At 34.5% G+C, this 18,499-nt stretch overlaps 1 protein-coding gene across 1 annotated transcript; it reads right to left on the reverse strand.

Moving 5' to 3' along the window:
* Positions 1-8,461: 8,461 nt before the first annotated feature.
* Positions 8,462-17,003, reverse strand: LOC130054293 (ficolin-2-like). The gene is made up of 4 exons (XM_056163628.1): positions 16,481-17,003; positions 12,353-12,449; positions 9,835-9,999; positions 8,462-9,428 (listed from the first exon to the last, which is right to left on the reverse strand). Exons 1-4 carry the CDS (start codon positions 16,655-16,657, stop codon positions 9,190-9,192), a joined length of 678 nt encoding a protein of 225 aa, XP_056019603.1. The 5' UTR covers positions 16,658-17,003; the 3' UTR covers positions 8,462-9,189.
* Positions 17,004-18,499: the final 1,496 nt, after the last annotated feature.

Consider the following 18,499-nt stretch of genomic DNA (forward strand, 5'->3'; position numbering starts at 1 on the left):
ACACATTGTTACAATGTAATGACCGTGTAGAGACTTTATGTAAAATAATTACAGATGCAGCTATATCCACTTCTGGAACTTGTACTTCAAAATGGAGGGAACAACCTGATTCACATCATAAACCCTGGTTCAATACAGAATGTAAAATTGCTAGGAAAAAATACCACAGATTTAAACGTACTCACATGCAAAATAAGAATACGGACACACTATTAGAAGTGAAAATATTTTTTGAAAAATAGTAATGAATAAACCTATAAGGGAACACAGGAACGAAATGGAGGGGAAAATGATAAATTAAAATGCAATAATCCAAGAAAATTTTGGAAAATAATTATTGGTAATCAAAAGACAAAGTGTAGGAATAACATAGTGGCAATGTACCAAACGAGTGGTTAATGGAAAATATTATTCCAATATATAAACGAAAAGGAGTAGGTGAATTTTTCATATCGATGTTAAACAATAGATTGACTACATGTATATCATCGGATGAATTTAACAAGCTGGGTTCCGGAAAGTTACTCTACAACAGATAACATTTTGTTCTTAACTCACTCATTGACATATTAAAAAGTAAGAGAAAGAAATTATTTTGCACTTTCGTAGATTTTGAAAAGGCATTCGATAAGGTTTGGAGATCGGCTATGTGGCATAAACTTTTAACATATAATATAAATGGAAATTAAAGTAATTCTTGATATGTATGAAAATACAAAACCAAAATTTCGTTTCAGGGTGAAATATCTGAATTTTTTTTTTTTTTTTTTTTTTTTTTTTGGCGATAGCGGATTAAGGCAGGGAGAAAATTTGTCTCCGTTTCTTTTTGCCATATATTTGAACGATTTAGAAAAGTTTTTCATTGACAAATACATTAAAGGACTGTCTGCAATAGGTCAAGAACTCGAAGACAAGTTTTTTTATATACCTAGAATTATTCATACTGCTTTACGTAGATGATACAGTTCTCATGGCTGAATCTGAAGCTGACTTACAAAAACAAATTGACTGGTTCTGTGAATACTGCAAAATATGGAAGTTAAAAGTTAATATAAATAAAACAAAAGTTATGGGGGGTTTTCAAATAGAAGAATGCTAAAATGTAGATTCAAATTCGATACTCAAAATCTTGAAATCGTAAAAGAATTTGTATATTTAGGTGTTGTATTCTCACGTGGAAGGCCATATATTAATACAATTAAATGTAAGGTAAATAAAGTCACACAGGCAATGTATAACATTTATTAATACAATTAAACGTAAGGTAAATAAAGTCACACAGGCAATGTATGACATTTATTAATACAATTAAACGTAAGGTAAATAAAGTCACACAGGCAATGTATGACATTTATTAATACAATTAAACGTAATGTAAATAAAGTCACACAGGCAATGTATGACATTTATTAATACAATTAAACGTAAGGTAAATAAAGTCACACAGGCAATGTATGACATTTATTAATACAATTAAACGTAAGGTAAATAAAGTCACACAGGCAATGTATGACATTTTAAGAAAGGGTCGTAAACATAACTTATCTATTAGTTGTCAATATGAATTGTTTCTCAAAATTGTAACACCAATACTATTATACGACTGTGAAATGTAAATACTGAATTAATTGAAAGATGCCATCTAAAATAGAGAGATGACAAACTGACAAAGGGTTTATATAACTTGATATATAATAAACACGTTTTAACGAATTTGATTCAAAATGGCTATTATGTATAAAACATACTTTAGATTCATCAGGATACAGCAATAATTTCATGTCCCAGAATCCGATTAATAAATAGTGGTTAAATGAAAGTGTGAAACTTAGATTGTTTGACCAATTTCTGCAAACCTGGAAATGTGATGTTTCAAATTAAAGAATGACTTTTTGTCAATTTAGAACTTGTAACCATAAATTAGTGATAGAAACTGGTAGATGGCAAAATGTTAAAAAAGAAAATGAAAGAATATGCATTTTTGTGACAAAAATGACTTAGGAGAGGAGTTTCATTATATTTTAGTTTGTTCACACTTACGTTTGTACATAAATCGTTTTATTAATTTGGAAAACAGAACAAATGTTAATATCATTGAGTACAAAAATCTGTTCCAATCTAAAAGATATAATCACTTTGAAAAAATTATGTAAATTTATCACTTATATCAACACTTTGATTGCTCAACTTTCATGCGCTAGTCCTTTAGAATATGTACATTGCATCATGTACATGTTCTTTATGTACGGTATATGCATAGGTGTACGTATATGTATGTATGTAATTTTGTTTTCTTTCTTCCTTTTCTCTTTTGTTCTACTCTGGATACTGACTTTGTGTATTGTATACTGTAGTATTTGTATTTCTCTATATCTTTTGTTCTACTCTGGATACTGACTTTGTGTATTGTATACTGTAGTATTTGTATTTCTCTATAGCTTTTGTTCTACTCTGGATACTGACTTTGTGTATTGTATACTGTAGTATTTGTATTTCTCTATAGCTTTTGTTCTACTCTGGATACTGACTTTGTGTATTGTATACTGTAGTATTTGTATTTCTCTATAGCTTTTGTTCTACTCTGGATACTGACTTTGTGTATTGTATACTGTAGTATTTGTATTTCTCTATACCTTTTGTTCTACTCTGGATACTGATATTTTGTATTGTATACTGTAGTATTTGTATTTCTCTATACCTTTTGTTCTACTCTGGATACTGATATTGTGTATTGAATACTGTAGTATTTGTATTTCTCTATACCTTTTGTTCTACTCTGGATACTGATATTGTGTATTGTATACTGTAGTAATTGTATTTCTCTATAGCTTTTGTTCTACTCTGGATACTGATATTGTGTATTGTACACTGTAGTATTTGTATTTCTCTATACCTTTTGTTCTACTCTGATACTGATATTGTGTATTGTATACTGTAGTATTTGTATTTCTCTATACCTTTTGTTTTACTCTGGATACTGATATTGTGTATTGAATACTGTAGTATTTGTATTTCTCTATACCCTTTGTTCTACTCTGGATACTGACTTTGTGTATTGTATACTGTAGTATTTGTATTTCTCTATATCTTTTGTTCTACTCTGGATACTGACATTGTGTATTGTACACTGTAGTATTTGTATTTCTCTATACCTTTTGTTCTACTCTGGATACTGATATTGTGTATTGTATACTGTAGTATTTGTATTTCTCTATACCTTTTGTCCTACTCTGGATACTGACTTTGTGTATTGTATACTGTAGTATTTGTATTTCTCTATATCTTTTGTTCTACTCTGGATACTGATATTGTGTATTGTATACTGTAGTATTTGTATTTCTCTATACCCTTTGTTCTACTCTGGATATTGACAGTGTGTATTGTATACTGTAGTATTTGTATTTCTCTATACCCTTTGTTCTACTCTGGATACTGACTTTGTGTATTGTATACTGTAGTATTTATATTTCTCTATACCTTGTGTACATTGGTTTATGAGAATAAATCATCATAATTATCTACACCGCAGAGCCAGAACACCGACTGCAGGAAATGTTTTACGCCCATTTTATTAAATATCCTCGTGGAAACTCTGGGGAAGGGGAATCCGGCGGAAGTTCCTGGGTTTTAATTCACAATGTATTTTCAGACAATCTTCAATTTTTTTATTCAGAAAAGACATTTTCGCTTTGTCGTAGAATCTAGCGATAGTAGATGAAGACATTTGATTCTGGCGTGAAATCGTTTGAAATTGACTTGAAACTGTAAGCTGAACAAAAATGGTCGAAAATAGGAGCATTGTCCGTTCTAAATCCGCCCCTCGGAGTCTCCACTGTTATATGAATGCATCTAAGAACGATTCCATGGCTTTAGTCATAACAGCGACGTACTTTTCAAAATACCTAAATGAACCGGAGTCAGTGGAGCGTCCCATATCATGCCAAAGCCTCATTAACCAGTTTTCATCAGCTGAAATGTACTTTCACCCTGGCTGGTGATCCTGAAAGAGATACGGGAATCTTTTTATGTCATATCTCTTTGATGATTAATTAGATATTGAATGACTAGTGAGAATATAATTGAAAGTCAGAACATGATTGCATTTGGCGTCAAAAACCTGTTAATGTTTTATCAAAATAATGTGTTGTGTAAGTAAATTTACTAATCACAGGAGCAGAAAAAAGATGTTATGATAAAAAAAAAATCTAAATTGGCAGCGTCATTCTATTCGTCAAAATTATTCAACCATCAAAGCTGCCCAATTTGCAAAGCTGTATATTTTGTTTTAGCTAAGATAATCTGTGAAGGTTACAAGAAATGTGTTCAGGTTCAAGTCTCATTTCGTAGTTTTCATATGCTCACATTGAGGTTACAATTTGAGTAAATTCAAAATGAGTGTATCTATTAAGTAATAATGTACCTTGATAAAGGACTTCATCATGTATGTAAAGTTTCCTTAATCGTACATATTTCTCGTCTAATCATCATAGCTTACTGTCACTTGGGCGTAGTATTACTTTTAATGTGGCAAAAATACATCATGCACATAGTATATAGTAGTACTTATAGTTTTTCAAAGTTAAGGGGGAAATCTTTTTCTTGTCATGTACATTTAAATCCCCATTTAAATGCAAAAATCGTCGCTCACAGGTGTTTTTTTTAAAGTCACCAATTTGAAAATTGTTCAAAGAGGATTTTCAGATATTCTTTTGTGCGTGCGAATTCATTTCCAATGGCAATTAAATCTAATTTATCTGCGTCCTCTTTGCACTTGGTCCTTCTTGAAACATCCCGGGTCTTTTAATCTTCAGCGATGCTTTCTATGGCCGAACCTTTTAGGTCAGTTTTCAGAGTGTGAGGCTTGAGATTCAAGGTCTCTTCTGTTGATGTCTGATGTATAGATGTTACAAATTCACTTTATTTTCATAAATCTGACCAATTAGTGATTTGATCGAAAGGTTTTCCAAGTTGGCATAGAGCGTTTATCCTTCCTGTTTTAAATGCTTTGTAGAAGTCATAGCAAGGTCCAAAAGACCTTAAAAAATCCCTCCATTGTTGCTGGATGGTACGATTCGAAACCTTCGTCTAGATATTTTGGAAGTCGTTTTATCGTAGGATAACTCCGTTTATTTGATCAGGATATAGTGCTCACGGTGGTGTGACCGGTCAACAGGGGATGATTACTCCTCCTAGGCACCTGATCCCACCTCTGGTGTGTCCAGGGGTCCGTGTTTGCCCAACTATCTATTTTGTATTGCTTGTAGGAGTTATGAGATTGATCACTGTTCGTTATCTTCACCTTGCATTCATGGAAGTTGTGATTCATTGACTTTCAATAGCTTTGTTTTCTGAACTTTTCATCCCAAAACATCTCATTCCTCTTTTTTTCAGTCTGTACTGCAAGAGCTGCCATTATATTACCTTCAGACACAATGCCACTCTTTCTACAAAACTTTGTATTTGTCAGTTTCTCAGAATTGCTTCCCTGAGGAAGGAACCAAAGAGAAAGTAAGGTGTCTGCATATAAAGAGCCACGCCCTTAATCCTGTTCCTTTACATACTCTAATGTCCCACCCCATGTATCTTGCAGGACCTCATAATTTTCAATGTGTAGAGTTTCCGCTCTCACTCGAGTTGGACAAAGGACCCGTATGCTTAGAGAGTCTATGTGTTGAAGAATACTTTTAATTCTTTTGAAAACGGCATCTCTACGAGGAGACAACTTAATAAGGTTTATAATCTCTCTGGTATTTTTAGAGCATTCTCAAATGTCTTGCAGTCATCACCAATTGCAAGATTGATGTCATAATGTTGCATGTGTACCACACGCTTTTCAATCGAACTGATCCGTGAGGCAACTACAGACATGGATGAAAGGTGAAGATATCAGTGATCAATCTCATAACTCCCATACACAATATGAAATAGAGAGTTGGACAAAAACGGACCCAGGATATACCAGAGGTTGGATCAGGTGTCTAGGAGGAGTAAGCATCCCCTGTCGACCGCTCACACCCGCTGTGAGCCCCATATCTTAATCAAGTAAACAGTTATACTTAGTCAAAATCAGTGTGCCAAGAATGGCTTCACAATCGGTATAAAACAAGTCAGACAGCATTTGACCTAATGCTAGGTTGTAATGGCAAACTGCTGAATATAAACGAGACTGTTGAAACTCCTGCACCATCAGCTTGTTTGTCAGTAGCCTGTCTCCATTAAAAAAAACAACTGATCATACGCATACGCAAAACACGCTTTTGTGTATCGAAACAGTTGAGAGATATAAACACCATAATGGTCCATAGTTATGCAGGTGATGAATTATGGCACATTGTTACATAAATATGGGAAGATGACGACGGAGAAGCTGAAATCATCCCGTTTGTCATAAAGTTGAGTTGTTAGTTTGCCGTCAATATCTATTTTCAATAAAATATCCCAGTATAAAGCAGAAGTAAACAACTCTGTGGTGTCTTTTATTTCGAGTTCACAAGGATATATTGAATCGACATATGAATGAAAAGTATTAATGTTAATAGATAATACGTCGCCGAGATGGAAGGCCACAACAAGATATTTCTTTTTCTCACTTAGATGGTTTTGAATAAAGTCTGCTTTCTACGAATATAAAAGTCCGCAACAACGGAGCACAATTCGTAGTTATGAAATTCCAACAGACTGTTGAAAGAGCTGATCACCAAAGACCACGAAGATGTTGGCAATGAGGAAACTCCAGCATATTCTTAATTTCATCTTCTGAGTACTTTTGCAAAAATTCTAACAACCACCCCCTAAATGTTCTAGTTTATAGCGATGTAAATTACATTAATTCCAAACCAAATTGCGCATTAAATAATTCACACCAAAAAACAACAATGCCCTTCACTTATTTAACCTTTAAAATTGCAAGTGCTAAAAGGTCACATACTTTTCAAAACAAAATACTTGATGGAATCCTACTTAGTAGATCAAAGTCAACTTACACACTGCACACTAAGCCATGGACCTTTTATCTGCTTTGAAATACTGGAATATTGACATTTATGCCCTCCTCCTTACTTTACAACAAAAACTCTATGTATGTTGAAAAGAAATTTATTGATCAAATAAATCTTGATCAACAATTCAAACATGTAATTGGAACAAATAGAAAAATAATTACCAAAAAATATTCCTAGGACTACATGCAACTATCCAATACACATGTGAATAAAGCAAATACAAAACAAATAACAAAATTGCACTCGAGCAATTCAAAACATAAATATACAAAAGCTTACTTTCTCTTTAGACAATGGACATACTTAAATTTACAATTACCCTGAATTTTTCCAGAAAAACTGACAGACCGAAGTAAAATTTACACATATAAAATACATATCTATTACTGGCATTCCATGTAAATCAAGAAAACAAATAATAATCAAGGTAACATGTATATGGGACTAACAAATAAAAAGTTATATTGTTAATATTTAACAACAATCCAATAATGGGCAATGGTGGGGTCCATTACCCACAAGTTGAAAAGATCATGCCAATAATGGTCTTTGAAACGACCCCATAAATTGACATTTATGATGGTGACTACTCAAACCTCCCCATTTCACTTTCCCCGTAATTGATATCGCTTTGGCAAAGCATCATGGAATTGTACAAGCAACTTTCAGTTATTAATAAAGGCCAAAAGCGATGATCTCCTGTATGTTAACGTATTGTTGAGGTCAGTGAAGTTGAAACACGGTTGGAGATATTTGGGACTATAGTGCTATGTTTGAATACTCTGAAAGCTTCCGAGTAGAAGCCAACTTTCATAGATTTCTCGATTACTATAGATCGACTGTCTTTTAACTATGATGAATTTTGTTTTTGTATTGTTTACATACAAAATATACATAGATTGTTCAATAAAGAAACCATTTACGACGAAAATAATTTTGTAACAGTTAGCCACAATCCCGGAAATTCACAGTATGTGTGAACGTCATACTTTGAATGTGCAGTTTGCAAAACAAACATTTTGTTTCTGTTAAAGTCTATTTTTATAATTGAAGTGATTTCTTCATGTTAATGAATATCTTAACAAACATCGATAATGTGTTTCATCTGTTCAAGAATATATTTTGAAATGCAAAGATTTTATAACATACAATAGTGTCTGACTGTACCCGTTTTAAATGTAATATAATATTCAGTATGTAACAGTCTTTTCCCTATTGAACCGGTACCTTACTCCTATTTGTCATATTTCCTTTTACCCCCTCCCCTTTCACCATCTTCTTTTGTTTATTAGTAGTTTATTTGGTATAAGAAGTTTTTTTTTATATTTTTGCCAACTCCTTACGATATTATCATGCTTTTTCTTGTTAATAATTTTCACTTCAAATACGTAATGACAAATATGAATTTTCTATATGCAAGGTGAAGATAACGAACAGTGATCTGTCATATTACTTGCATCTTAAAGAAGGTTTATACCTACATATATTATTATTCATGATATAAGTTCTCTAAAGGAGAAGATTGATACCTTTAAAACTTAAAAACATCATTATGGCCCAAATCTCGTCCCAAGGTTTGTGGTTTGAACAAATTTAATAACTCAAATTTTCGCTTTTTTGCGCCAATGGTTCAGGAGATTTTTTAATCAACAGAAATTATTTTCACTATTTTTTAATGTTGCCACCTTTTTCAAGATGTCAGACATACAAAAACAGAGGTGTATGTTTACATTTTAAAAAATCCCACATTTTTGTCTGAAGCAGAATTATAGTTCACAAAATTATGAAATATCATTAGGAAATAACGAACTTAAAATGCGTAGAAGCATCATGCTACATCGAGGTCAGAGATCTTTTAAATGTTCCCTCCTATATCCGAAATGTGTAAGAAAAACCTATTGCATTTGTTTGGCCTAAAGTCATTGATCAACTGGAACTAATAAGGATTGAGCTTTCTGTAAAGACTAAAACTAACTCCGATCCCATAGGTTATCCACACTTCTTCATTGCTACACATCAGTTCATTTAGACCGCATACTCTCTAGGACATATACGGATGTATTCTATAAGCTATTGTGTGTGAAGAGAGGACCGACATTTTGTAAATAGTTTTACAACTGCAAACTCTTGTTATTATCAGTATTTCTATGTCTCTAGAAGGAAACTTTCTTCGAAGGAATGGTCACGCCTAGGGTTTACGAATCATCATCCTGACTTCTGTCATGGAGTAGTAAAAACCATGCCATGCATTCCAGTTGATACCATTGGAATAGTCGGTGTTACCGTATTCTCCGTTGAGGTTCGCCTCATGACAATTTTTGTACCACCATCCACCTAACCTGTTCAAGGCACAGTTGTTAGTCCACAGATCGTTGTCTCTATCATAGGTACTAAAAAGCATGCCATCATGATATGCCATGCTGTCTCCTGCCAAAAAATTATATATACATGCGTTAATTTGATTTCTAAAACGATTAATCTGACGTCATGAACATTACTTATATCCATGTCGTATAGACCATTAATATGACGTCATGAACGTTGTCGTAAAACTTAGTTAAAGTTATGTTGCACTATATCACGGTTTGGCAATGACGTCACAATACAGTTACCTCCGATGTTTCTATGTTCTTTATTAAATAATTATTCGTTAAATCACAGGTACCTGGCGTTTGACCCCCGCCCCCCTTTACTGTCCAAAACAAGTGATAACATATAAAGCCTGAAAGTTAGTAGGTTCTATGTCTATAGTATTTGTTTTTCATTTGTAAAACTTGGATGCCATTTTGCACTTTTAACAAACTCCCTTTCAGTTGCACAGTTTTATTTATACCTGCGTCACCAGAATACCCGGAAATATTGAGTCTGTACTGATTGGCTTCATTGTCTACAGTAAAGGTACTATATTCTGCATACTTCCACACTCCAGCGTTATCCATGAGATCAATCCGCAGGTAAGTCAGACCGCTGTTGGTCAATTGATGAATGTTGTCGTTTCCTGTTCAAAATTAGTTTCGATAGCTATTACACCACACACAAGCCAATGAACGGGAGTATACATATGTAACCAAATTAAAGGCAACTGCTGTGATGCATCTCCTCGGGGACAGTTGTCTCGTTCGTCAATTAGACTCCCCCGTCTCGACGACGAAGGCATCGTTCATGTAGGTTTCCAATCTTCAGGGCCACCGGGATTGAGTCAGACCATGCTTTCTTTCGAAGCGCGTGGGGGATTTGGTAGGACAAAATGCGCTGGACATGTAGATATTTTCATATCAATTTGAGACACTATCCCCCTGTTGCTCTCAAACATGTCTTAACATTATGTTACAATGTATCTTAAATCTTCATTGTCCCCCTAATCGACGATGAGTGAGGTGTTGTGTATTGGATCCACATTGCATGATGATGCTTTCATATTGATTTGGCATACATTACAAATATGGTTTTAGGAGGACGATTTTAAAGGATTATTTCAAATTATTTCTATTCCAACATTTGAGCATCTTTCGTTGTTATGTCCTGGTGCCATTAGCATTAGCCCAATTTAAGGTTTGTATGTACATGTATATATACTTCAATGCAAAAAACTTTATAAACCCATAGAGGGTTCCCATCCAAGTTCCGAGAATAAAGTTAATAAAATAAAGAGTTGCATGATAAATGATAGGATTAATTATATGATAAAAATTGTCATACTATTCTGTTGATATACGGCCTAGACAAGCTTCAGTACTAATTTGAAAACGTTAAAAATTTAAACTCCCGCCATCTATAGAGGCCGCCATAATGTGGAACTCTTTTGGATTCAAGACCACAAAAATCAATAACGTTGACGTCACACTGTCTGTTCCGGTTTTTACGAATAAATAGGTTGATGCTTTACTGTCAAGCTGTTATTGCACTAATGCGAAGGGGAGATTTAAATGTTTTCCAAATTCCTGACCCAATCAAGTCATCTGAATGGAAAAGACTATGTAAACTGTAGATCCATTATTTACGCAACGACAAGTTGAAGTTCGGAACATTTGTATGAAGAAACGTGTACCGTTTGCCTGGTCTGCGACTCGAATAAACGTCTCATTTTCTCAACTCCCTCTTGCGAAAGAACGAGCTCAAATCTATACGGCTCCAAACTTAACTGTTGCAGGTTTTCAAGCGGGCCCTTATTTTCCTTATTTTTCTACAACAGCCCTTATTTTCCTTATTTGAACTTTAGAATCCTAAAAAGGCCCTAATTTTTTGTTGAAATTCCTACATTTTCAAATTTTGAAAGTTTAAATAAATTTGACATAAAGTAAGTGTTGGAATGACGTATTAAATATAGTCTTAGTATACTTTCAGAAAATGAATATGTTGATTAAATGTAGATCTCAGAAGACAACTTGATGGTTATCAGCTATATTCAGCATTGATTGTGAGCCATGGGAGTCCACCTGAATTATATCATGGTTTGTGCTGAATGCCGAATATGGCTGTTAATGACCACTGGTATGATCTTCTGAGTGAGAATTAGTTTTTGTATTATTGCTCTTGCAAATGGTGAGTAAAACATTTTATCTTTCCTACAGATTTGTAAATTTAACCCTTATTTTTGTCTAAAAAGCCCTTATAAATCTTTTAAAAGGCCCTTATCTTTTAATAATTTTGCCCTAAAAATGGCCCTTATTTTTTTTATATTTTTTGTTTTACAAAATGTCACTTGAAAGCCTGCTGTTGGTGAATTGTTATGTTTACAGTGCTACTGATGAAATAAACCGGAACCGATGGTGTGGCGTCATAAATCAAACTTCAATGTCCGCTCTTTTAGCGGCGGGTAATTTAAATATATGGTAGATTGATATTGAATTAATCGTTAAGCAAGGATGTTTGTTGTTAACTGTCATTTACGATTTCAGTAAGTAATACTTTATTCATAAAAGCAACAATGTAGTTAGAAATGCCTTTTCCTTTAAAAACGGAGATCCCGTGTCACGGTAGGCGTTGGCACGATAAAGAACTTTCACTGCTACGGTCCTAAGCACTAAGCATCTGTGATACTTCACCTACAGCTGATGACGTCTCAATATGAGTGAAAAAAAATTCGACGGGGTATAGAATTAACAATCAATAACTTGAAAGAGGGCATGGCACTTCATATGAACAAATTTTGAATTCTGTAGTTCTTTAAAAGAAGTAGAAAATGTTAAAAGTTTACTTACGGACGGACAGTTGCACCCCGGACGAAAAATGATCATAAAAGCTAAAAATGGTTTACTGATATAAGTCTAGCAAATTTCTAGAAACGCACAGGATTAATTTAAAATCAGAGTATATCTCTGTTCCATTAGGTTGATTGTTTCAACTCTTACCAAGCCAAAACTCCGAGGAAAGAGAACCAAATCCATTTTTGTATGCTACCCAATCTCTGTTAAATGCTACAGATCCATCCACTCTTCTCTGTATAACCTGCAATGTAAAATGTTCCCATCATGAAGTAAGTTATATTTAAAGTATGAGTCTTCTATTGTATCGGGAATACAGGTTGAGACTGAAGAGCTACAGTTCGAGCTGAATTCAGTGCCACCTGTTCGTGTAGATAGCGTTTCTAGATCTTACTGTGCATACCCCCAACCCAATGATTGTGATTTCCCCTCCAATCCCCTTCATACGTCGTCCTGAATAGTTAGTTTCTAGTTTCTGTAAGCACTTTTGAGATACCAATATAATATATAATTAAGGTTTGCAACAAAATAATGTATAAACACTAGGGGATATCCACTTCGAGACCGATTCCACAGGCACTTGTTTCTGTAAATAAGTTATGACATTTGTATGCTAATAATAATGTGCTATTATCAGTATACAGACGTCATAACCTATTTACAGATACAAGTGAAAGGTGAAGATAACGAACAGATATCAATCTTATAACTCATATAAGGAATGCAAATTAGATAGTTGGGCAAACACGGACCCCTGGACACGCCAGAGGTGGGATCAGGTGCCTAGGAGGAGTAAGCATCACCTATCGGAAGTATGAAGAAGTATAAAGTATAAAGAAAGGAATTTCTGTAGATGTCGTATCAGGCTAATATAGTTCTACTTGTGTGTTTCATCCAAATCCCATGTCATCAGTCTTATAGTCTTATTCTGTCAGTTATTTCACCAGACCTGAAATTTTACCTACATTTACCTTGCAAGAGGTCATGCCTTAACTTTTTGTGATTGCTGACAAACGTAGGGCCCAAATAATTTACAACTGTATCACTGATATTATATTGATACAATCTAATTAAAATCATACATATCTTCTCTAGACGTTACACTGGAGAAGGATCTGAGAGCATTGAGAGTGAGGTCATGTTATTTCACCTTTCACTCTTCACCAATCAAAAAACAGCTTTTGTTGACATGAAAGTTATCCTCTTGTATCGGAACGTCCTTGGTATGTATCATACGCATGTCAATGATTACCGAGAAGGGAGAATAATCGAAGAAGATGGCGGCGTCCATGAGCGATGTTACAACGCCATAGAAAATATATTTTAACGATAATGGATGTATAATATCTTAAATCTTCCTTTATTCTTCCTTTAACGCTGATATTTGGAATTCGTTTAAACTTTTCATGGATCGACGCCATTTTTTGTGAGTTACAATCCGAATACTAATTGTTTCTGTGAAACAATTCTGATTGGTCCTTGATTCTTTGTCCAATCTAATTAGATTGTTCTTTATTGTTATTGGTCGAATATTTATTGAATTATTCATGAGACTGGGGTCAATAACATGACCTCAAATTGAATGCTATCAGATCCTTCTCTATTGTAACGGTTAGATAAGATCTTACTTTAATTAGATTGTAGATGTATACTGACGATACGATATGCGTAATATACAGACTTGCAACAGTCAATATATTATCGTAAATTATTGCATCTCTGGTTGCAACAAGCTGTATTTCTAAGCAAGAAAAACATATGAACACCATAATTTACAGTGTGTTCAGTTCAAGATCGGCGAGGAGAACACCGAGCAATGCACCTGATTCAATGGGAGGGACACGGAAAGCTATCACGTCAACAATCTTGGATCTTCCCCAGAACAAAACCAAGTGCGTGAAATCAGAGTATGATGACGAGTCCCCTCTGAAAAAAAGATGTGTGAAAATGTCTCTGATGGAAACGATTCTGGGGGATTCCGTATTGTGTAGGACCTTACCCATTCAAAAAGGCAGTTTTTGTTGGTTGTAATTGTAATCTTAGTATGGGACATTAAGGATGGTTTTATATTTCGTGTTGTTTCAGACACTCTCCATTAAAATCTTTTAATTCATGTAGGATTTTTTCTTTAAAAATTCCTTCAATTATGAATTGGCAGTAATCCATGGAGACTTGATATATTTTTTTAATACCAGACACTTCTGTCCTTATTTACTTATGACACACCTCTCAGAAGTGTTCAGGAGAAAAATTTGCTGTCCTACATGTGCCCAAGTCGCGTCACTATTGGATGTGTTTGTTCGCGTAACAAATAACTTTTTACTTGAGAATTCAAGGTCTTACCAATTATTTTTCTATCTCTCTTCTTCATATCCCGAAAATCAATATTTCGCACAAGGTTGGCAGGGAAAATTACTTTCAATGTATAATGTTTTGATAATGATACTTCATAATTAGTAACCCGCCATGTATTTAATTAATCTAAATCTGGCAGACCTCCAATTAACTTTGAAATAGAATTATATACAATAGATTTCTGAAAAGCATAGCCGACAGTATATGTACATTATCAATATTTCGTGGTAGTAAACCAAGATCTGAAATGTCAATCACCCTGTACAAGAACGATACAACCTCAACAGAATATCAGTGCTTGTTTCAAGAATAACAATCAAAATTTCATTTCTTAACCGAATAAAATAAAGGTTTCCAACAGGAATCGAGTACACAACAGCGAGATTATCAGACACCATTCCTACCTATCGACCATCAAAGTGTATATCCAGTAGTCATTTATTACGATCCGGAATTTAGAACATATCACTCAAAAATAGAGATCCACCAGTATATCGGACCTTGGTAAGGGAACACGTGTTTTCTGTGCGCTGTGTTGTGCTGATTATCATTAGAAAAACTTCTTCGAAAATTTGGCAGAAGTATCATCAAATTCACACCACTGAAAATGTCACGAACACGGTCTATTTTTCTTCATTGCCAAAGGGGAGGATAACTATGGCATTTTTTATCTTTTCCATCTGTATTTTATAATTCTTAATTTGCATTGTATATTTTCCATATGCATTGCAAAATCTTTTTTTAATATTGTATATTTTCAATTTATATTGTAATTGTTTTTCATTTTTATTGTATATTTTCCATTTGCATTGTATAATTTTTCATTTGTACATTTTCTCTTTGCACCTATTGTAAATGTTTTATTGTATTGTAAATGTTTTTATTTGTATTGTATAATTTATCATTTGCATTGTACCTGATCGACTGTTTATTTTGGTTTATTAAGAAATTAAAAGGATTTCATTGGTCAAGATTTGGCCTGTATCGTTTTAAAAACGAGCGAGATGTTCGGAGTGTGCTCAGCCACAAGATAAACTGGTTCCCTATTTCCTATAGGCGTACATGTCGCGGCAGCCGTGTGGTGGAGCGTTGGCTTCGTAACCAGGAGATCATGAGGCCGAGTCCCGCGTGTGCCATGGCTGCATAAAACCGACGACGCAAACATAGGTAGTCATTGCTCCTTCGCCAAACATTCGACAAAATTTTCAAAATGAGAATCACACATTTTTCGAATATAACTTTGAAATCAATGTCTCATGTCAAGGAGGTCGTTGGCACGGTAAAGAACTTTCACAGTTATAGTTACTTGAGCTCTATATCTAAAGCACAAGTCTAAATGTTTGGTACTCCATCTACATTTTGTGATGTCAAATTCTCGAATGGATAAAACACAAAAACAAATAAACAAAACATGTAGGTAACAAAGATACACTCATACAGCCTGTGGATTGATAATTAAATCATAGTTTAAGCCAATGAAATCTTTTGAAACAAACCAAAATAAACAATCCCTCCGATACAATTTTAAGAATACAAATGAAAAATCATACAATACAAATAGGAAATATAAAATACAAATGATTTATCAACAATAGTGTAAATGAAAATTTATACGATACAAATAGAAAAGATCCTTGATGCAGAAATAAAATAGAAATACATTTTGTATCCTTTTCATATTCCTCACTTGTCTGATTAGCTCAGTGAATTACATGTAAGGCGTTGCACTGACTATCTGTAAATCGTGAGATCGAGTCCTACATAGCTTTTCGTATCTTATCTTAGAGACTTGGCACTAAACTTGCAATGCTTTTAAATACATGAGGCAAACATTTAAATTTACGTCATATTTAGCACTCTAGATACGTGCATTACATACCAACCACATTGTTCAGTAATACAACCTAGAAAACTACTCACAGTCCACGAATGTGTCCCAGAATAACACTGCACTTCCAACGGTTGACTATTAACAGTAAGAGTTTGAACACCAATGGCTGATCCAAAAGAAGTGAGGCATGCGCAGTCTGAACAACTTGTACCTAACAAAAAAGTGTTTGTGTTATTCGTGAGGATGTTCGTCATGAGAAAATACATAAATTCATAAAGGAAAGAGAAGAAATAAATTTTATTTTTGAAAATACATTGGACTATGAATTGTGACGCTTCACCCCGGCATACATCATGAAGCGCGTTGACTGCCTCATACTGTAATCAAATGTACATGTTTTTCTTAAACCAAATAGTATGTTTGTTTGAAAATCGAATTTTTTTTCAAAATTCTCCACCATGTCCAAATATCGATGCAGTTATCAAGCACAACATGACATGAATTAACAAATATATCATAGCAGCTGCAGCAATTAACAAATACGATATTTACATCTGTATACTGAATGTGTGGAGCGATTGAAATTTTAAAATGTGACTACGAGCTAAGAATGTTGTAATTACAGTCTTTGTTGTCTTCGTTTCCCTCCTGGGTGCGGGGCCTTTAATAAGGCACCAATGCACTGGTTTGGATACGTCATTTAAAAAAATTCCAATATGTTTTTTTATGTTTGGAAACGGAACTAGCCTTATAAGATTGACATAGGTGACTCTGGTGCATACATAAAAAAAACCACGATGTCGCCATACGTCGTCAAATGATAACACGAAATTTATTTTCCGAAAAATATTCCAACCGCAGTCGGTATCACGCTACAAAAGGACGCCCGTGTATTAAAAAAATCTTCATAAGAGCGAAAGTGTAGCAACATACAAGAGTCGTAGACGGTGTGGATTCCATTAGCATCTCATGAACCATTGGGTCCGTGTGGTGTTGTATACTGGACAAGTACAGTTAGACATCTATTTACAGACGGTTGTTTAGTGATACAGATAGACGAATTTATTACAAGAACAAGACTTAGAAAACATACGTTCATTTCATTTAAACATGTTAAGAATAAAAATATTTAAACTGCATCCCTCCCCCCGCCCGAACTAGAGCTTTTTTGAGTATGGAAGCAAACTTTTGGAAATTGACACGGTATAATTTCAGAAACACACCCTGCAAATAAAAATAAATAAACGGTTTTACAATGTTTCTTCTTAACCGTGCGATGCTCTACCGTGATGACACCGGCTTTAATTCTCATTCAATGTCACCTGGGGTTTTTCTCGCTTTGGAGGAAACACATATTGGTTGTTGATTGATTCTATATTGTTTAACGTCCAGCTCGAGAATTTTTCACTCATATGGAGACATCACCATTGCCAATGAAGGACTGCAAAATTTAGGCTTATGCTCGGTGTTTCAGCAGGGAGGAATCTTCATTTTGCCACACCTACTGTGACACAGGGCCTCATATTTTGCGGTTTCGTCCAAAAGACCGCCCCATTTAGTCGCCTCTTGCGACAAACAAGGGACACCGAGGACCTATTCTAATCCGGATCCCTAAGGAAACGGAAACACGTCAAAAGCATAGTCAATGAGTTTTCGGTCAGGTGAGTATTGGACATTCAATATGATAATCTCTTTGCCAGTATTCTTTAAAACTTCATCTATACTAAAGATCTATGTTGTCATCCCCTACATCCACAACCAAATGTCTCACAATGTAATAAATTATTACCCCAGATTTTAAAACCTAATCATGCATGCAAGATTCCTTCAACGATGTGTAGGTTACCATTTGTAGGCTAGAGATGAAATCCCGTACACACCCTGTATTAATGTAATCGATCAAGCTGAGACACACCAGTCTGGCAGTCACCCACTATCTATTACATGTATTACTCTGTACTTTGTTCCAGATTCAAACGGGTCGTGTTGAGGGTCGGCTGCGCTAAGATTGATCAAATGAAGGTTGTTAATCTATTGTTCCATCACCATGTTGAAACCGTTCTTTACAGTGCTTTGATCAAATACGGTCTTTACAGAATGTTATATAC

The sequence above is a fragment of the Ostrea edulis genome, chromosome 1 (genome assembly GCF_947568905.1).
Source record: "Ostrea edulis chromosome 1, xbOstEdul1.1, whole genome shotgun sequence".
Classification (NCBI taxonomy): domain Eukaryota; kingdom Metazoa; phylum Mollusca; class Bivalvia; order Ostreida; family Ostreidae; genus Ostrea; species Ostrea edulis.

Coding starts and splice junctions, on each gene's coding strand:
- LOC130054293 (XM_056163628.1), bottom strand. CDS start 16,657: ATGTATTTTCTCATGACGAACATCCTCACGAATAACACAAACACTTTT. Junction 10,000..12,352: donor TTCCTCGGAGTTTTGGCTTG/GTAAGAGTTGAA, acceptor AATTTTGAACAG/GAAACGACAACATTCATCAA. Junction 9,429..9,834: donor CGGGTATTCTGGTGACGCAG/GTATAAATAAAA, acceptor ATTTTTTGGCAG/GAGACAGCATGGCATATCAT.